Genomic DNA, 21095 nt, shown 5'->3' with positions numbered 1-21095 from the left:
TAACAAAAGTGTCTAAAATATACTGTGTAATTAACTACTTTCTGACACTTATCAGTACCCCCTGAATGTGCCACTATTTTCTTGCAAATTTTTCAATAAAAGGATTCCTGCTAAGGATTCCTGCTAAGGATAATCATCTTCTTCTTCATCGCGACTACTTTGGTTGTATATGGAACCTGGTTTTCCAGTGGGTGGGACTTACTTTTGTTAGCCGTGCTGACATCGACGAACAAGCTAAGCCTTTGAGTTTTGTGGAACTCACTTATTTGGAAAGGAGATTCTCCCTTGTTTGTAGGTAACTTGGATGACTTCCATTTGGACCATGTGGAAAAAGTGTAATGCCCACATTTTCAGTAGTAAAATTATTTTGTCTAAGCAGTTAATTAGACATGCAAAACTTCATTCCTGTTGGTGGCTGAAGGCACACAATCCAATTAAATTTGTCGACTTTTCAAGCATGGAGGCTGAATCCCTTACAATGTTTTGGTTTAGTCGCTTTGTAATTTGTTTTTAGCTATTTGCTTGTTTCTTTGATTTTTTTCAAATTTAATTCTCTTTTGTCCCTTATGGGCACTCCTCGTGCATTGATGGGAGGTTTCTTAATACATGTTTCCTTTTTGGCCTTTAAAAACAAACAGTAGTAAAAATAGCGGATAGCTGATAGCTTATAGCTGATGACTGATGACTTTTAGCTTATAGCTGATGACTTATGACTGATGACTGATAGCTGATAAGCTAATTAAAGTGTTTGGTAAAATCAGCTGTTCAACTGACTGATAAACGTAAAATGACATAAAAGGACATTCTTGATTCTTAATAAAAGTTATAAATATTGAGAAAAAATATTTCTTGTTTCTTGGTAATTTCTTGTTCAAAAAAATTTTATTCGATAATTTAAGTATTTATATACATTTTCTTTTTGAAGACTTTTAAATTAGTTTTCTTGGCTAAAATTTTATTTTGAATTTATTTTCATTCAGTTTTTATACTTTATAAAAAAGAAAAGTATACAATTTTATTTTAAAACAAAATACAACATAATCCACCCATAAGATAAAAAAAACAAAAGTGCTAAATGAACAAAAACAAAGAGAAGTTCTATGAATATTGAACAGACAAGTTTGTATATATACACACTGAGAACTATTTCTTTTTAGAAAAAGAAATTGCTATAAAAAGATAGTATATTATTAATTTTGAAGTGCCTGTACCGTACTTGATGTTGTTCGTATAGACTCAAAACTAAAATGTACACGTTAATTTAATAGGCCTCGTTTTATTTTATATATCATATACGTAATAAATGAATATTAAGGGTAAAAGTGGATTTTAATTAAAATAATAAGGGTAAAAATGTAATAAAAGATAATAAGCTATAAGTTCAAACGCTACTTGGAATAGCTTCTGAAAAATAGCTTATAAGCTCATGGTAAAAAAGCATTACCAAACAAAGTTTTTTTTGTCAGACGAGCTTATAAGCTATAAGCTCATTGATGTGTCTTACCAAACAGACCCTTTAAGTCAGCGGGGGTATTGTATACGTTAACTACTTATGCCCCCCCAGTGGCGGAGCTAGAAAATATTCTGGGGGTGGGCCAAATTATTTTTTATCCATTTAAGTGACCAATTATTTCATGTGCAAATTTACCGCGTAAAGGAGTTTTATTTTTGGATCAACCAAAACCTAAAATCGACATAAAATTGTATAAAATCTCGTAAAATAGACCTATAATTGAATTATTTAAATTTTTTGGGTGAGCCACTACACCACTTTACGGGAATTTGGATCAACCGAAACCTAAAGCCGACACAAAATTGTATAAAATCTCGCAAAGTAGACCTATAATCGTTGATTTTTTAATTTTTGGGGTGGGCCGTGGCCCACCTCAGCCCATGAAGGGCTCCGCCCCCCCCCCCCAAATCTTCCCTTTAGGTTTATTGGCTTTTAAGCAGTCTTGTCACAAAAATAATGAAATCCACATCACAGTCCCAATAGTTAAGAGAAGATCTAATGTGTTAGAAGACATTCAAAATTATAATTTTTTTTTGCATATTTATAAATTTCAGGGGTAACATGATTGACCCCTAAAATTTCAAGAAAATTGGTGATTACACTTTAATTGGGTGAGGTAAAGTTGGAAACCACATACATACACCCAACACAATAACAATAAAATTAATGAAAATATTATTCCTACAATAATTAATAAAATCAAAATAGTCAAGGTTTAATTAAATTCCACATAATCTCAAAATAGTCTAAGTTTCTCCAACAAACAAAAAAAAATCCTCCAACAAAATAAACTAAAAGAAATAGCAAAAAGAAAAGTTGAAGTCCCTCTCTAATTTCATCACTAAATTTTGTGATGCGGAAATTGGAGAGATTTTTATTTTACTTTTTGTCACTATTTTTTTTTCTTGAAGTAATGAATTATGTTGTTGAATGGTGAAACAATATTTAGTGTTAATAGAAATATTGATTGATTAGTGATTTATTTTTTATTTTCTTAACAATTAATTTCAGCTCCCTTAAGAATTAGTTATTGTGGTTATTAATAAGAAGTGTTTTTCTGAAGGGATTAAGAAGAAGTTAGTAAATAATTAGTTTGATGATTTGTAATTAGTTTGTTGTTTCCCTAGTAGCTATTTTATCTTCAATCATTCTAACCAATATGAATTCTAAGGAATTTTTCTTTATGTGAAGCTCTCAAATTGTTTGTTTTTCAAATGAAATGAAATTTCATTTTTTTAAACTTGTCATTTGTAACATGGAAGATGTCCTCTTTGTTTTACAATAGAGTATGACGCAGTCCAACTCTGTCATGCTTATATTTAAATTGTTTAGAAACTAATCATCTGATTACTGCTCTAATTTCAAAATTTATGACCACTCTCTCCATTAAACCATTACCATGATAAAAGACTGTTTTTTTTTTTTTCAATAACAATAATAACTAGACAATCAAACAGCTGCAAGCAATAAAATGTCTCCAAACATGATTCTAAATCAAAATGAGCAAATGTTTATAATAAGATCCATGCATTCTTTAACCCATTTTCCTAGGTCTAACTAATGTGAAAGAGACCTTATCTCATCTTCACGCCAAATATCTTCCACGGATCCATGTGGCATTCTTCTTGGATTTCTCGCAAACGGATTCTTGCACCAAAGGCATGTTCTTATTTGACAAGTGATAAGCTTGCATGAGATATTGACACGACTTTGCACATCATCAATCGAGTATAGTTGAAGCTCATCATCCAATTTATCCACAATCATACTATGGCTTAAATTTACCACCTCCAAATGTTCCAAGTTATTAAGTACATGACATAAACCTCCCATGTTAACTATCATGTTTCGAATACTCAAGACCTTTAAATTTGGAGTGTAGTTAACCAATGCCCTAGCTTCATATTCTTCAAAACGACATGTGATCTTTAAGCTAACGATGTTCGTGCAGTATTTTCTAACCGCATCAAAAAAGTTAATATGATTCACCACTGAGGTAATTGTAATGGACTCAAGGCCTCTCCATGATTTCATTGCGGTTTCTATTCCAATTTTTGATATGTCGCCAGATACGGGAAAAACTAACCTTTTGAGATTTGGAGTCCTGCACATTAAAGAACACATATACTTTAACATCGTATAAAATAAGTAGTTTTGGTTTAGAAGGTCTTGAATAAGTTTAGATTGATGATCAGTTTTTCAAAATCACAATGTATCATTGTAATTTTGACAAAAACTATATTTTATACTTTAAAGTATCAAAGAGAGAGATAGATGGAAATAATGTTGGACTAGGAAACTCGGGGTATCATCGCTTTAGGTTTTAGGCAATCACACAAGTGGATTGAACACCACATCGTCACCCAAAATCTTAAAGGCTAATAGATAAATGGATCCTCTCAACATCCACTTTTTAATCTAATGTGAGGCTTCAAACTCAGACTAGCAAAAGAAACACTATCAAAGTAGAAAATATACAGGCTATACAGGCAGGAAGCAAATCTATCAAAGTGTGGGTAAGTTCAAGAAAACATACAATTAATTTCAATCATATATTACATTAGCACATATATAGCTATTAATGTATACAAGCTAAATATTTTTTTTAGAATTAATTAACTTATATTAAGAAAAGTATAAGAGATATTTCAACCCTTACAGCAATAAAGTTAAATGTTTTTCAAGCACAACAAAGGATTAAACCACTCCCATAAAAAACACAAGAATAAGTTAAAAATGTTACCTTTCAGCAATCGATATTAAATGTACATCTCTCAAGTAGACATAACAATTGAATATTAAGCAACTTATATTACCGCCACTCAAACTTGAAGCATACTTCAAGAATTGAGTCATTTTTTGGCTTGAATGATCATCCCTCCAAGCATATGGTCTCAATGGTACATTCAAACCTCTTGAGTTCAACGTACTTATATCAAGTTTGCTCCAAAGTTGAGGAGCACGACTCGCCATGTTCCATGATTTGCAAACCATGGAAGCTACTGCAAGGTCTACAACACTAAGAGTTGTAAAGATTCTTACCAAAATCTCATAAAACAGGCCATCATTCGAATAAGTGTTAGCCGAATTATTTGTCTTCATGTTTCACGTAATTTTCTGCATGAGTTATTAAGAAAACATTAAATGTTTCACATAATGATTTTATGAAATTAAACAATCTAATTGAGAATAATATCATGAATGACCTCACCAAAAGATTAAATATCAAACAATAGATCAATTATATTTGAACATAGTCGATATAAATGTACTTTATAAAGACAACACACACGCCACACGTGCGCGCACACACTATTCAACTACATTGCTAACACTTTAAAAGTACAAAATTAGACAACCCTGTGATATATATGAGGTCCGACAATAATATATCTAGTACAAATGTTAGATCCAAGATGAAAAAAAACAAAAATGATACAACTGAAAACGATAATCAGAAAACAAAATGAACTCAAAATCCATCTCAAAAACTTGCAAATCATAAATTAAAATAAGAAAAACTCAATAGTTTGAAAGATTTCATTACCCATTTGTAAAAAGTAGAAGACTCCATACCTAGTACTCCCAACAAACATTACATGGTATGAAATAATTGGATGTGGGATGCCAAACCTAACAAAACTCTACCTAGTACACTAAATCCAATTAGTATACCATATATTCGACTAATTTGAAAATTAATCCAATGAATAATCAGAGATCTCATAGTAAATAAAATTCACATTTTTTATGCTTAAATTTTGCGTTTATCGACTAACAAATTCCATCCATATATTTATTAGTTAGATTCACCATAATTGTGCAAACTATTCCCTCAAGACATCTCTTGATTTTTGGACATTGACGAGCACAATATAAGAAAAATACGTAGGAAATGATATCTAAAAAAAATGAAAACATGTGATTTGCCGGAAAAAAAACTATGGTCATACCTCTTATTCTAAGACCCAGACAAATGTATTTGCTCCCTATCCCTTAAACACAGATAGACTAAAGACTGAAATTAGTAAAGACTTGTTTTCCTCTTAAATATATAGAGGAAGAAAAGACCTCGCATTGAAATATAAGATTTTTTTTTTCTACATTGTAAAAATGCAAAAGTATATTCAAATCATATTGATATGGTGCATGAACTAGCTCATTAATTAGTCAACTACAATAAAAATAATACTAGTTTTTGCATTAAATAAATATATTAAATGTCATTTTGAGTCAAAAAAAACATTAAATAAAGAACATGAAACAAATTTTTTTCTTTATTTCATTATGAATTTCATTAATAGTTTATAATATTAATTATATTAAAATATGTTTATATAAATTATTGATCAAATTTTACTTACCTCAAAACTGAATTTTAAAACAAAACAAAAAAACCCATCATGAAATGATAAAAATGTCTGAATATTTGTGTAAACTTAAGCTTTTACAAAAATAAAAAGATAGTTTTTGCGTAAAAATACATAAAATATAGTTCTGAGTCAAAAACCAATTAAGAAAATAATAAAAGAAAGTTTTTTTTTTTTATAGTTTTTAGTCAAAAACATTAAAAAAAACATAAAATAAAGTTTTTCTTTGACTCAAAATTAAATATAGTTTGAAAAGTGTAAATTATATATATAAAAAAAATATAGTAACTCTTTGAGTACGTCTGGTGCTATGTTTCTCTTGTATCCTATCTTTTTTACATATTTATTTCTCATTAAAAATATATACAAAATAATATATAAATTAATTTTTTTATATAAAATCAATTCTATTTTTTAAATAATTTATCATTCTTTTTTTAATGGATATTAATTTATCATAATATATTAAAACTATTTTTTATAAATTATTCTTTTAATAAGTTGTTTATATCAATTATTGGTCGTGTTTTATTTAACTTTGAAAAATATAAAATATGATTGAATATTTATGTAAATTTGAACTAAATTATATTTCAATTTACGATGTATATATATAAGATCAGTTCCATAAAAGATATATCAAGGGAAACATGGATTAAGTCTAGCAGAAGAACTAGTCAGACTCTCATAATATGGCGATTGAAAGATTCAAATTTCCACAAGAAGAGAAATTTATATTAGTACTCCACATGTCTTGAATAAGATTATCTTTAAAAACCAAAAAACATAGAGCAACGGATAAATATTGCTTTAAATTATCTACCGAAAGCTTGTTCAAAAAATTATCTACCGAAAAAATATTGCTTTAAATTAAAAAAATTTAAACATTTTAAATACAATTAAAAAATTCAAAGCATCTTTCACAATTATTTATGGCTTATAACATAATAAATAAAATTAACTAGTATTAGTACCTACAAGCGCATGAGCAACCATTTTTGCTTGTCTCCTAGCAAACTCCACCCTAGAGTTGGAAAAATAAGAGTTGGACAGTGAACGACAAGATGCAATGATGCACCCGAATTCATAAATGTCGTCATGAGTAGAATGAAAAGCATCGCGAGTGATCTAAGAGTCAATTTTAAAATCAATATTGTCAAACTGCATATCACTCAACCATTGCAAAACATTACGTAACCCCAAGGCTTCACCTACATCAACCGACTAAACACAAGGAAAAGTTACAGCTTTGACCAACACAAAGATGCCCTCAGAATCTCATACACAAATGTCAATTCCAGTTCAGCTATGACTAGAAGAGAACGCATCATTGATGTTGCACTTATACCTACCCGAAAACGGACACTGCCAACAAACAGGAACAACATGTGTCGTGCTGCCAGTTGTAGCATTTGCTTCGGCATATTGCACAACACCATGGGGCTGCTCCATGTGTTGCTGATTCTCTGGGACAAATTTCCAGAAACATTTGCGAGTTACCAATCTTCAACCATAGTCTTTGCACGCTCAACAACTGTGGCACACACCTCCGTATCATCATCCAAAACTTTTAAATTTCTGTGTTTGCAAAGGCTCCAAAAAGTTGTTGCCAACTGATGGTTGTGCTCGGTGGACAACGTATCAAATAACATAAAATTAGTTCAACTGCCAAAGGAGTAGAAGTAATGGCATGTTGAATTGCCCCGCAAATACCTATCATGTGGCAAACTTGGATAGCAAAAGGACAATAAAAAAAATCAAGTAAGCAAGATCCTCATTGTTTGAGCTACAACTAACACATTGTGTATGGCATTGAACTTCTTTAGTCATGAAGGCGAACTCTAGTCGGCAAGCAGCGCCTACACATGCGCCACACTAAATTTTTAACTTTAGGAGGAACCTTGAGCTTCCATATTCTGAACCAAAATCCTAGGCGACGAAGATGCGACGAATTAATGAGATCTTCGACACATAACTGATAAGCACTACGCACAAAATACGACCATTCTTTTCCGCTTTCCAAATTAAACAGTCACCAAAAACAATCATTTTTTGTGAGGAGATGTGGTCTCAGTCCAAGATAGTGTGGATCTTAGGCTCAAAGAACACTTACAAAAGTATTTATATTTACCTTCCTCCAAATACACTATAAGGACTCAAACTTGGAACCTCTCGAATTCAAAATTTGTCTTTTTATCACGAGATTAAACCCTTGGAGTTTTAAATTTAATTTTCTCACAATAAGTACTATTACTGCATTTATTCGACTCAAAAAAGTAGTACCTTTAATAAATTAAATAATATACCTATTATATTTAATTCATTATGAAAAAAGACCACGGTTAAAAATAATGATGTAAATTTAAATGCTAAATATTGGTTAAATTCCATTAATAATTTAAATTTCAAATCTTCACCTAAAAAAATCAATCTTCAAATCTTATGAAAAAAATACTAAATTTCAAATACATATAATGTTATATTAATATTTAGTTACTTTAGTATTTATATTGTATAATTTATTTTAGTCCTTGTTAACCTAAAAGAAAAATTTGACTGGATACATCAACTTTTATTGATCTAAATGTATTTTATAGATAGGATCGAAGGGAGTATCAAATTCAGAGGTATTAGAAATTAATGCTCATCAACAATCTCTCACTTTTTTTTTTTTAGCAAACAATCTCTCACTTTTGTTGGATTGATTATTTGAGATTGTATTAATTTTAATGCTTGCTTTCATAGTTTAAATTTTGTACATGTTAGGCTTGAGGGCAAGCAATTTGTCGATTATAACTCAATATGCTATTTATAATTCAAATCGTATGTTAATCGAAGAGATTCCACCTTATATTTATAAAATATTGACCTTTAATATATTGTAAAATTTTCATTTATGAAATTATCTTTGATGTAAAAAGAAAGGAAAATGCTATACTTCCCGAGAAGCTCACGAGGCTATCACGATAGTTTAAAGTATAACTTTGTGGGCCACCTCCTCTATTTTCCATCAACCCATGTATTGCTATAAAGAACCAAAATCATCGTCTGCCATACTTTTGTGATTCCTTCGTGATGAATTTCCTCGCTGGAAATAACATCATTGAAAACGAAAAAGATTAAATAAGGTATACATGAAATAAAAAAAAGTTATAACTCATTACATTTTTTCACTTCCTAAACTATGGAATGAGAATTTTTTATTTCATTGCATCATAAAATTTTGTTCCATATACTGGTTCATTTCAGTGCACTTCACTCTGCTACGTTCCATTCCAATAGAGTGAAAAAATTATGTTTCAAATTGATAAATTAGATAGGGAATTTTTATAAGAAAAATAATTAGTGCATGTGATATTTTTTTTTAAAAAAAAGAAACAATAGGGGATATAGAAATCGTAAAAATTGGTTTTAAGATCATTGATCGAGTATAACTGAAACCAAATCTAATTCTTAACAAATTAAAGCGTGACCTAAATTTACCATCTCCGAATGTACAAGACATAAATCTCTCATGTTTACAAATTACCATCATGTTTTATGCCCGATATTGGTAACCGTAACACTAAAATTTTGAGATTTGGAGTCCTACACAAATGAACCGGTATATGGAACAAAGTTTTGGTTTATGGGACGAAGTTTTCACTCGATTTTTTCACTCTTATTTTTCCTCATACCGTTTTGGTTTAGAAGGTTTATGCAACATGTGCTTAAATTTTAAAGGGAAAAATAATTGTGTTGATTATATTTTTTATAACCAAAGAATTCTTTTGAACAAGTAAAAAAAATTAATTAAAGTAATATAATTAGACCATTAATACAATGACAAAAATACATGCATGATACATACCGTTGGCTTCCTCTCAAGTATTAATTCTGAATATCCTAAACAGTTCATATTCCCGAACATGTATAATTGATCACATGCATCTTCTGCATGTCCAATTCATAATAATGAACAATATTTTCTTTGGATTCCCTAGCTAGCCATAGCAAAATATTATGTAAGTTTTAATGTGAGTGATAACAAATATATATAGTAACTCTATGGAAATATAGAAGTTCACTGATATTCCAAGCTCAATAAAGTAAATAGAAGGATATGTCTTGGTTGAATTTCAAAGCAGGAGTTGAATGTGAGTGAATGATAATAAATAGTAATAAAAGATTTTTACTCTTTTCAAATTGGGTTAATTATGTTTCTAGTCCCTATAAAATAGCGACCTTGTAAGTTCAGTCCCTACTTAATTTTAATAGCATTTTTAGTCCCTAATTTTGTTTTTCTGCATTGAGTATTAGTCCCTACTCAATTCAAATTTGTTTAATTTATGCTTAAACTCTTAAATTTTTGAACAATTTTTTGCAGACATGTTTAAAACATTACTAAAAGTTCGTCCGCAAAAAATTATCGCAAAATTTGATTTCTACATCCAGATTTTATTACTTTTTATCTTTAACTTTTGTCGTTTTAAAAAATTCATATTTAATTCATTTCATGTCAGAAAATTCTAAATTTTAGTAAACGAACCTTTCATAGTGTTCTAATATTGTCTCAAAAAAATCGTTCAAAAATTTAAGAGTTTAAGGATAATTAATCAAACTTTGTTTTAGCAGGGACTAAAATTATAAGTAAATTTTTTTTATAGGGACTAAAAATGCTATTAAAATTAAGTAGGGACTAAACTTACAAGGTCGCTATTTTATAGGGACTAGAAACATAATTAACCCTTTCAAATTCAAGAAGAATTTGTACAAGATTGTTCAAGTAAACAAAGTTCACTTGCCTTTCATATATTTCTTTTCCTGGTGATTTTTAGTTCTTCTTTTATTGTGCTTTATCCCCTTCAATTCATAAGAAAAGAAAGTATGGAAACAGTTAATTGAACAAAATCACCACATACCTTAATTTTATATATTTGAAAAGGAGATTCGCCCATGTCTGCAGGTAATTTGGATAACTTCCATTTGAATCTTGTGGAAAAAGTGTAATGTCAACATTTTCAGTAATAAAGTTCTTTTGTCTGAACAGTTAATTGAACATATAAAGATTCATTCCTGTTGGTGGTTGAAGACACACAATCCAATTAATTTTGTCGAATTTCATCTATGAAGCCCCGATACCTGACACGATACCGATACGATACCGATACGGGAAAATTTTCTAAATTCCCGATACGATACGGCCTCGATACGTTATTAAAAAATTAAATTTAAAATTAATAGTATAAGTGCACAATGTATAAACATAACTAAAAATGATAATAAACAAACATTCAAATTAATGAAAATGATCAAAACAAGTGACAATTACATATTTTTTCCGCACAAATTAGATAGAATATAGCTAAACATCATTAGTACCATCCAAAGAGAACATCATAAGTACTATAAAAAATAATAAAAAAAAAGCATATTTGTCTAATGTTGACTACTTAACAGTTTAACACTAATTTATATCGAAAACAAACAGCAGAAGAAACATAACATTAGAGAGAAGAGAAACAGAGTAGAATTCAATCAGTGGTAATGGTTAGAAGAGAGAATAACTATTGCTATGTGGTGACGAGAAACCCTATTTTTTTAGGTTAGAAGAGACAATATGATTTTCACAGTGCTGTCAGACTTGTAGTTTTATTTCTTATTATTTTATTTTATTTTATTTTTTTAAAGGAAATATGTAAGACAGAAGTATAGGTGTCAGAGTATAAGTAAGTTGTGTCGGAGTACAAGTTAGTCGCATACGACACGTATCGGTCATTTTTTTCCTTCAAAAAATAAATAATAACTGCCCGATACTTCTCCGATACGCGTATCGGGACTTATCCGACACGTATCGGTCATTGTTTTTCAAAAAAATAAATATTAATTGCCCGATACTTTTCCGATACGCGTATCGGGACGTATCGGGGCGTATCGGTATTGGATACGTGTCGGATACGATACTTCACCATTTTTGGAGTATCGGGGCTTCAGATTTCATGCATGGTAGCTGAATCCCTTACAATGTTTTTGTTTAGTCACTTGTAACTTTTAGCTTTTTGCTTGTTTCTTTGATTTCTTGTAATTTAATTCTCCTTTGTCCTTTTCGGTAACTCCCTGTGCATTGAAGGGAGGTTTGTTAATATATGTTTTCTTTTGGTCGTTTCAACAAAAAAATTGAATCAGAAAGAAGATGTGTTTGTCCCTCCATTAATGAAAGTATAAACCCTGATTTTCTCAAGTGTCATTGTGAAAGAAATGTTGCATTCAAGTAGCTGGAGTTGAGAAGAACATAAGAGGAAAATACTTCACACACCCCTTGTCAAATGATTTCCTCATTTTCTTTCCATTTTTTCTCTTTGTTTCCCCCTCCTTTTCCCTTTTAGGTTTATTGGCTTGCCTGCATTCATACAGGCTCATAGAGACTCTATTGTTATGCCACTTCCTATATTCCCTTTCTTGATTATAGTCACCTAAGTCCTCTTGTGAAAATGTGAAAAAATGTTTCCAATTATCTTTATTTTTAACATCTACAATGACATATGATAACAAATATGAGGTTATTTTCATCTTGTTCCATAACAGATAGAAGGGGTTCACCAAAATATCCCTTAAAAAACACATTCATGCAAGAAAGACAAAATCGAACTTGTATGAGGGGCCGGAGAAGATGAAAATGAACAGCAAAGAGGAATACTGCGCTTATGATCAGTGGGACTCTCAAGAATCAAGTGATGAGAATGCAGTTAACATATAGTCACACCCACTAATAGTTAAGTTAGCAAAAGGCCCAATATGCTCGAAGACATTCAAAATTAGTGATTTTTTTTCTTCATATTCATAAATTTCAAGAGTAACTTGTGTGACCCCTACAATTTCAATGTGAAAATTGGGGGAGGGAAAGCTGGAAATCCACATATATATACACCTAACACAATAACAATTTAAATATTGGCAAGTCTGGTGGCTGCATTTTAAGTATGAGTGGCAATATATGCCAACTTGCTCCGTTTTGGCCCGTCCTTACACTGGCATGACAAACCAATTTAAGTGGTCTAGTTAAAACTTCCACCATGCCCCGCCCCGCTCCTCGAAAAGTTGGCGGGCCGACACATCTTTTTTTTTTTGTTACCATTCACGTCTCATAAAAATAATAACACCAACAATTAATTGTCGTAATTTAAAAAGCAAAATCGCACCAAAAACACAAACATAAATCCACTCTAACTATTAAATAACAAAACAAAACATGATATTTCACATGTCTCAATCAATAATAAAAAACAATATAATTAATGAAAATATCAGTCCTCCTATAATTAATAAAATCAAAATATAGGTTTAACTAAATCCAACATAATCTCAAAAATAGTCAAAGTTTCTCCAACAAACAAAACAAATCCACCAACAAAATAAACTAAAGAAATAACAAAACGAAAAGTTGAAGTCCCTTTCTAATTTCATCACTAAATTTATAACGGAGAAATTGGAGAGATTTTATCTTATTGTTTAGTCACCAATGTTGTTGAATGGTAAAACATTATTTAGAGTTAATAAAAATATTGATTGATTAGTGATTTATTTACAATTTTCTTAACAGTTAATTACAACCCCCTTGAAAATTAGATAGTGGTTATTTATAAGAAGTTTTTTAGTAGGTAGTTAGTTTGATGATTCGTAGCTAGTTTGTTGTTTCCATACTAGATCTTTTATCTTCAATCATTCTAACCAATATGAATTCTAAGTAATTTTTTTTATATGAAGTTCCCAACCTGTTTGTTTTTCCTATGAAATGATATTTCATCTTTTTTATTCTTGTCATTTGTAACAAGGAAGATGTCCCGTAATCAAATTCAAGCCTATAAAAGGGAAGTATGTTTTTTTAACCAAAAAGAAATTACAAGGGGAAGTATGTTTTATTCTCCATTAAACCATCACCAAGATAATATTTCAGCATGGAACTCAACATGATTATAATATACTTCAATACATTAAAAGACTATTTTATTTTTCAATAACCATAATAACTAGAAAAGTTGACAACTAAAATCAATAGAATGTCTCCAAACATGATTCTAATTCAAAATGAGCAAATGTTTATAATAAGATCCATGCAATCTTTATCACATTTTACTAGGACTAATTAATGTGAAAGAGACGTTATTTCATCTTCACGCCAATTATCTTCCAAGAACCCATGTGGCATTCTTCTTGGATTTCTTGCAAACGGATTCCTGCACCTTAAGCATGTTGTTATTTCACAAGTGATAAGCTTGCAAGAGATATTGACACGACTTAACACATCATTAATCGAGTATAATTGAAGCCTATCATTCAATTTATCCACAATAAGACTATGGCTTAAGTTTACCACCTCCAAATGTTCCAAGTTATTAAGTACATGACATAAACCTCCCATGTTAACTATCATTTTTCGAATACTTAAAACCTTTAGATTTGGAGTGCATTTAACCAATGCCCTAGCTTCACATTGTTCAAAACAATCTGTGATCTTTAATCTAACGATGTTCCTGCAGTATTTTCTGATCGCTTCAAAAATGTTAAAATGATGCACAACTGAGGTAATTGTAATGGACTGAAGGTCTCTCCATGATCTCATTGCAGTTTCTATTCCAATTTTTGATATGTTGCCGGATATGGGAAAAACTAACCTTTTGAGATTTGGAGTCCTGCACATTAAAAAACACATATACTTTTAACATCATATAAAATAAGTAGTTTGCATATGTAGTGTAAGAAGATAAAACCGCCATTGAAGGAGGTGAAAAAGCTTCAAAAAGGAGAGTGAGAGATAAACTGTTTCATTGATTGTGAAAGGTTGTTACAAACAGTTTATATAGACAATAGTGCCAGCTCATGATAACTCTAACTAACTAAATGCACATGAAATTACAAGCAAATGAAATTGTAAACTACAAATGCACTTTAGCTAGTTGTCTTGTGCGCCAAGTTATCTTCCTCTACGTTATTTTCTCCATGTGTTAATACCCCCTCGCAAACTGGAGGTTGGTAGATATCTACCATCCCTAGTTTGAGCATACATTCATGAAACTGTCGAGGACCAGATGCCTTGGTGAACATGTCAGCTGTTTGATGCTGGGAGGGAACTGGTAGCAAGCGCATAACCCCAGCTTGAATTTTCTCTCGTACCAAATGGCAATCTATATCCAAATGTTTGGTACGCTCATGAAAAACCGGATTAGCTGAAATATGTAATGCACTTTGATTGTCACAATAGAGTACAGGCAAACGAGAAGGAGCTTGGTTTAAATCATGAAGCAGAAAACACAGCCATTGCAGTTCTCTGGTTGCAGAAGCCAATGCTCTGTATTCTGCTTCAGCAGAAGAACATGAGACTGTTGGCTGTTTCTTGGATTTCCAGGAAACCAGAGAGTGCCCAATAAAAAAACAATAGCCTGATATAGAGCGACGAGTGTCCACACATCCACCCCAGTCTGCATCACTGAAGCCAAGCAGTTGAAGTTCAGATGAATGAGGAAAGAAGAGACCCCTGCCTGGAGAACGTTTCAAGTAGCGTAGGACTCTAAGAGCTGCTCTATAATGCAATTCAGTAGGAGAGGCCATGAATTGGCTTAGTTGTTGAGCTGCAAAAGCTATATCTGGCCGTGTAGTTGTAAGATACAACAATCTTCCAACTAAACGCCTATAACCAGTTATATCAGTATGAGGAGAGCCACCATCTTGAGACAAACGAATAGAAGGGTCAAGAGGAGTGGAGGCAGGTTTACAATCAGTCAAACCTGCTTCAGTAAGTAGTTCTATACAATACTTGCGTTGACAGAGAGAGACCTCTAAAAGAACGTGCTACCTCTAATCCTAAGAAGAACTTAAGTTCCCCTAGATTTTTAATACGAAATGTATTATGCAGAGCCTGTTTCAATGAATCAAACTCTTTGAGGCATGTTCCTGCCAAGATGATATCATCCACATATACCAAGATCACAGTGTAGGAAGTTGCAGTGATCTTAGTGAATAATGTGTGATCTGCAGTGGCTTGAGTGAATCCCTGAGCATGCAAAAAATGTGTAAGCTTCTCAAACCATTGCCTACTAGCCTGCTTAAGACCATAAAGTGATTTCAAGAGCTTGCAAACTTGGCCAGGTTTAGGAGAAGTGACACCTTGAGGTACCTTCATGTAGACAGCTTCATGTAGATCTCCATGAAGGAATGCGTTATTTACATCAAGCTGATGTAAATACCATCCATGAATGGAGGCTAGTGCAAGCAATACTCTGATGGTTGATAATTTTGCAACAGGAGAGAAAGTTTCAAAGTAATCCAGACCCTCAGTCTGATTAAACCCCTGTGCAACTAAACGTTCTTTAAAGCGTTCTATAGTACCATCTGCATGCCTCTTGATTTTATACACCCACTTACTACCTATAGGTTTGGCATCTGGGGGCAAATTAGCAAACACCCAAGTGTGGTTAACATTGAGTGCCTCTATTTCTGCTTGCATAGCAGTCAACCACCTAGAATCTTTACTGGCTGAAAGAAAACTGGTGGGTTCAAGCTCAGTATTCAAAGAGTAAGCATAGGCTAAATGCTTAGGAGAAAGAGCTGAATAGTTAACAAAGTTGTTTATTGAGTAGTGACCATCTATTGAGTTGCAAACATAATCTTGCAAATAAGATGGGGTATGGCTATTTCTGGATGACTTTCTGATAGAAAATGGTGCTATTTCAACATTCCTTTCTTCTGTATCACTGGTAGAGTCTCCCTGTGAAACTTCTAAATCATCTTCAACAGAGCTCACACCTATATTACTCACAGGCATGATAGGATTGACTGGCCTATCAAGGTAAATTTCTGTAGATGGAACTGTAGTGATACTGGAGGAATGAAAAGGAAATTCCATTTCAAAAAATTTGACATTTCTGGAAACTAAAACTTCAGAAGTATTAACATCAACAAGGACAAAGCCTTTGATGCCTGGCTTGTAACCTAAGAAAGCACACTTTTTGGCCCTTGAGTCAAACTTATGTCTGTTGACTGGTAATGTTGATGCATAGCTTAAGCATCCAAAAACTTTAAGGTTACTAAGGTCAGGTATTTCATTGTACAAGACTTCATAGGAGGATTTATTGTTCAGAATTCTAGTAGGGATCCTGTTAATCAGGTATACAGCATGTAAAACAGCATAAGACCAAAATTTCTTAGGCAATTTTGATTGAAACATCAAAGCCCTACTGACATTGAGTATATGCTGATGCCTTCTTTCCACTCTACCATTCTGCTGTGGAGAATATACACAACTCCTCTGATGTACAATTCCTTTCTCAGCATAAAAATCTTTCAACAAAAATTCAGGCCCATTATCACTCCTAATGATTTTCACTTTACACTCAAACTGCCTTTCAACCATTGAAATGAAACTTTTCACATTCTGAGAAGTCTCAGATTTATTTTTCATCATGACAATCCAAATATGTCTTGTACAGTCATCCAATATTGTAAGAAAGTATTTGTGACCATGTACAGAGGCTGTACCAAATGGTCCCCAAATATCAAAATGAAGTAATGCAAAAGGAAATTTAGCATTCTTATCACTAACAGGAAAGGGTAAAATCTTTTGTCTACACATTTGACATACATCACAAGCAATGTGTTGACTAGTAGTCATATAGCTATACACTTTATTCATGCATATCATTCTATCCCTGGACAAATGACCAAGCCTGAGATGCCATAGGATTCCATCAGGCACATGTTCTTTGTGTAACTTTTCTGAAGCAGATACACTTGAAACTGAAACTTGATGATTCTCAGCATCAGTCTTCAAGTAGTAAAGACCATTTCTTTCTTCAGCTAAACCAATCTTCCTCAAAGTGTTCCTTTCCTGTATAGTACACTTATCAGCCTCAAATTGCAAAATGCAATTATGCTCTTTGATCAGTTTTGAGACAGAAATTAGATTCACAGCAAATTGAGGTAGATATAAGACATTATCTATACTCAACTCCTGTGTCAATCTTATTTGTCCTCTACAATTTGCCTCTGTAGTATTTCCATTAGGTAAATTAACACTAATAGGTTCAATTTTAGTGCAATTACTAAACCATTTCATATCAAAACAAGTATGATGGGTAGCTCCTGTATCTACAATCCATCCAGTATCATCATGCTTATTATCAAAATTAGCATAACATGAATTACCTCCACTAGATGAGTAGAGATTGATACCTTTTACCACATTTGCTGAACACTTTGTCTCCAAATTACTCTTTTCCAGTAGAGACATCAAGTTCTGATATTGCTCCTTTGTAAGATTGATACCTGAACTTTCTTCATTTCTGCTTGATGATGCAGATGCCACTTTACTCTCTGCATCATCTCCATCTACCATATTTGCATAAGAATTTCCTCCACCTCTTCCCTAGTTTGGTGGATAGCCATGCTTCTTATAACAGGTTTCAACAGTATGATTTGTCCTTTCACAAAAAGTGCAATACCTTCCATTTCCTCTACCTCTTCCTTGAGAAGAGTTATTTCCTCTTCCTCTACCAAATTGCTTTTGTCCATTCACAGCATTAACCAAACCATTAGTGTCTTCTAGTGGTGTGTTTTGAGTAGCAACAACACCATATTGTAGTTTTCTTTCCTGTTGTAGCACCATAGAAAAGACTCTGTTTATTTGTGGCATAGGATCCATTAACAAAACCTGAGAAGCCACTCCTTGATACTCTTCATTCAAACCAATCAAGAACTGTATAGTTCTATCCTCTGCTCTGAAGGCTCTTGCATTCCTCATAGCAACACAAGTACATGCAATAGGGCAATTACAATGAGGCATTGGTCTATATTGTTCTAATTCTTCCCATAGACCCCTCATTTCAGTGAAGTAATCTGTAATTTTATGATTCCCTTGCTTCAAATTAGCAATTTCTTGATGTAATTGTGCAACCCTAATTCTATCACCTCTCATGAATCTATCTTTCAGATCATTCCACATGTCTATTGCATTTTCTATAAAAACAACACTTTGTGCAATAGAAGGTGTAATAGAGTTTATAATCCATGTATGTACCAGATTGTTGCACCTTTCCCAAGCACTCTTGTTCAGATCATCTTCATTAGGAATTGGTATAGAACCATCAACAAACTTGTATTTGTTCTTCATAGCCAAAGCTCTTCGCATCTTCATGGACCAAGCATGGTAATTGTCACCATTTAGCTGCGGTGTAACACTCACCGTTGCTGAATTCTCTGGAGAATGGACGAAGTAAGGATCAAGACTTTGATCTTGATTATTGTTATTTCTCACCATGATTCAACATAAAATTGAGTGAATTCTAAGTTTGATATAGAATAAACGAAAAATTGAATCAAGATCTAGAACTTGTAACGAAGAAGAAAGAGGAAAAATCAGAAACAGAAATTGAAGAAAATATGATTCGTGTTCTATGAATTGAAGCACGTAATCAACGAGAAGAAATCAGAGTAATGTTGATTGCGGAAGCAGAGCAAGACGAATCTTGCTCTGATACCATGTAAGAAGATAAAACCGCCATTGAAGGAGGTGAAAAAGCTTCAAAAAGGAGAGTGAGAGATAAACTGTTTCATTGATTGTGAAAGGTTGTTACAAACAGTTTATATAGACAATAGTGCCAGCTCATGATAACTCTAACTAACTAAATGCACATGAAATTACAAGCAAATGAAATTGTAAACTACAAATGCACTTTAGCTAGTTGTCTTGTGCGCCAAGTTATCTTCCTCTACGTTATTTTCTCCATGTGTTAATATGTAGTGTTGGTTTAGAAGGTCTGGAATAAGTTTAGATTGAGTGTGAGTTTGTCAAAATCACAATGTATTGTTGTAATTTTGACAAAAATTATATTTTACAGATTTACTTTGAAACATTAAAAATTATATACGTTGGTAAATCAAAGAAATATATATATCGAGATGGAAACTCAAGGTATCATCGTTGTAGATTTTGGACAATCACGCAAGTGTATTGAACACCACATCTTCATCCAAAATCTTAACGACTAATGGATATATGAATCCTCTCACATAAATAATACTCTACGCTCACTTTTTTAATCTAATATGAGGCTTCTAACTCACACTAGCAAAAAACGGACTATTGAAGCAAACAATATACAATTAATTTCAATCCAATATTACATTTGTACATTTATAGCTATTATTGTATACAAGGCTAAATATTTTGTTTTTTCAAATTAATTAACATACACTAAGAAAAGTACAAGAGTTATTTCAACCCTTACAACAATAAAGTTAAATGTTTTTCAAGCACAACAAATGATTCAACCACAACCATAAAATATAAAAATACAACGCAAGAATAAGTTAAAAATGTTACCTTTCAGCAATCGAGGTTAAATGTACATCTTTTAAATAGGCATAACAATTGAATATTATGCAACTTATATTTCCGCCACTCAAACTTGAAGCATACTTCAAGAATTGAGTCATTTTGTGGCTTGAATGTTCATCCCTCCAAGCATATGGTCTCAATGGTACATTCAAGCCTCTTGAGTTCAATTTATTTATATCAAGTTTTTTCCATAGAGTAGGGCTACGGCTCGCTAAGTTCCAAGATTTACAAACCATGGAAGCTACTGCAAGGTCCACAACACTAAGGGTTGTAAAGATTCTTACCAAAATCTCAAAAAACAGGTCATCATTAGAATACATGTTAGCTGAATTATTGTTCTTCAAGTTTCGACGTTTCCTGCATGAGTTATTAAGAAAACATTAAATGTTTCACATGATCATTTTATAATCTTAAACAATCTAACAGGGAATATATCATGCATGACCTTGATAAAAAAGTTTATCGACTATATATTTATTAGTTAGATTCACCATATCTACGCAATTTATTCCCTCAAGTTTTTTTTAAGAAGTTAAACTAGTATATAAAAATTGACAACATCATAAAATAACGAACATAAGACATTGAGAGGAGTACACTCCAAAGTCCAAAGTTTATCTCTTGATTGTTGGACATTCATGAGCACATAATGTATATAAAACACGTAAGAAATGGAATCTAAAGCAAACAAAACATGCGCTTGACTGAAGAAATTATAAACATACCTCTTATTCTAAGATCCAAATTAATGTATTTGATCTCTCTCTCACTCAGACACCGACTGAAGTCTGAAATTAGCTAAAATTAATTTTCCTCTTACATATATATAGAGTAGAAAAGACCT

General features: G+C 32.1%; 2 protein-coding genes across 2 annotated transcripts; both read right to left on the bottom strand.

Moving 5' to 3' along the window:
• Positions 1-2940: 2940 nt before the first annotated feature.
• On the bottom strand, positions 2941-4625 carry LOC146908437 (F-box/LRR-repeat protein At3g48880-like). Its single transcript, XM_085728045.1, has 2 exons — positions 4257-4625; positions 2941-3617 (listed from the first exon to the last, which is right to left on the bottom strand). The coding sequence occupies exons 1-2, from the start codon at positions 4613-4615 to the stop codon at positions 3071-3073; spliced, it is 906 nt and encodes a 301-aa protein (XP_085584171.1). The 5' UTR covers positions 4616-4625; the 3' UTR covers positions 2941-3070.
• A 9311-nt stretch (positions 4626-13936) lies between these two features.
• LOC146908436 (F-box/LRR-repeat protein At3g48880-like) lies at positions 13937-20887 on the bottom strand. The gene is made up of 3 exons (XM_085729269.1): positions 20835-20887; positions 20237-20608; positions 13937-14552 (listed from the first exon to the last, which is right to left on the bottom strand). The coding sequence occupies exons 1-3, from the start codon at positions 20885-20887 to the stop codon at positions 14006-14008; spliced, it is 972 nt and encodes a 323-aa protein (XP_085585395.1). The 3' UTR covers positions 13937-14005.
• Positions 20888-21095: the final 208 nt, after the last annotated feature.

Source organism: Medicago sativa, chromosome 7 (assembly GCF_051527215.1).
Source record: "Medicago sativa cultivar Bolivia chromosome 7, Bolivia_mono, whole genome shotgun sequence".
NCBI lineage: Eukaryota > Viridiplantae > Streptophyta > Magnoliopsida > Fabales > Fabaceae > Medicago > Medicago sativa.
This window is presented reverse-complemented; position numbering and strand designations above follow the sequence as displayed.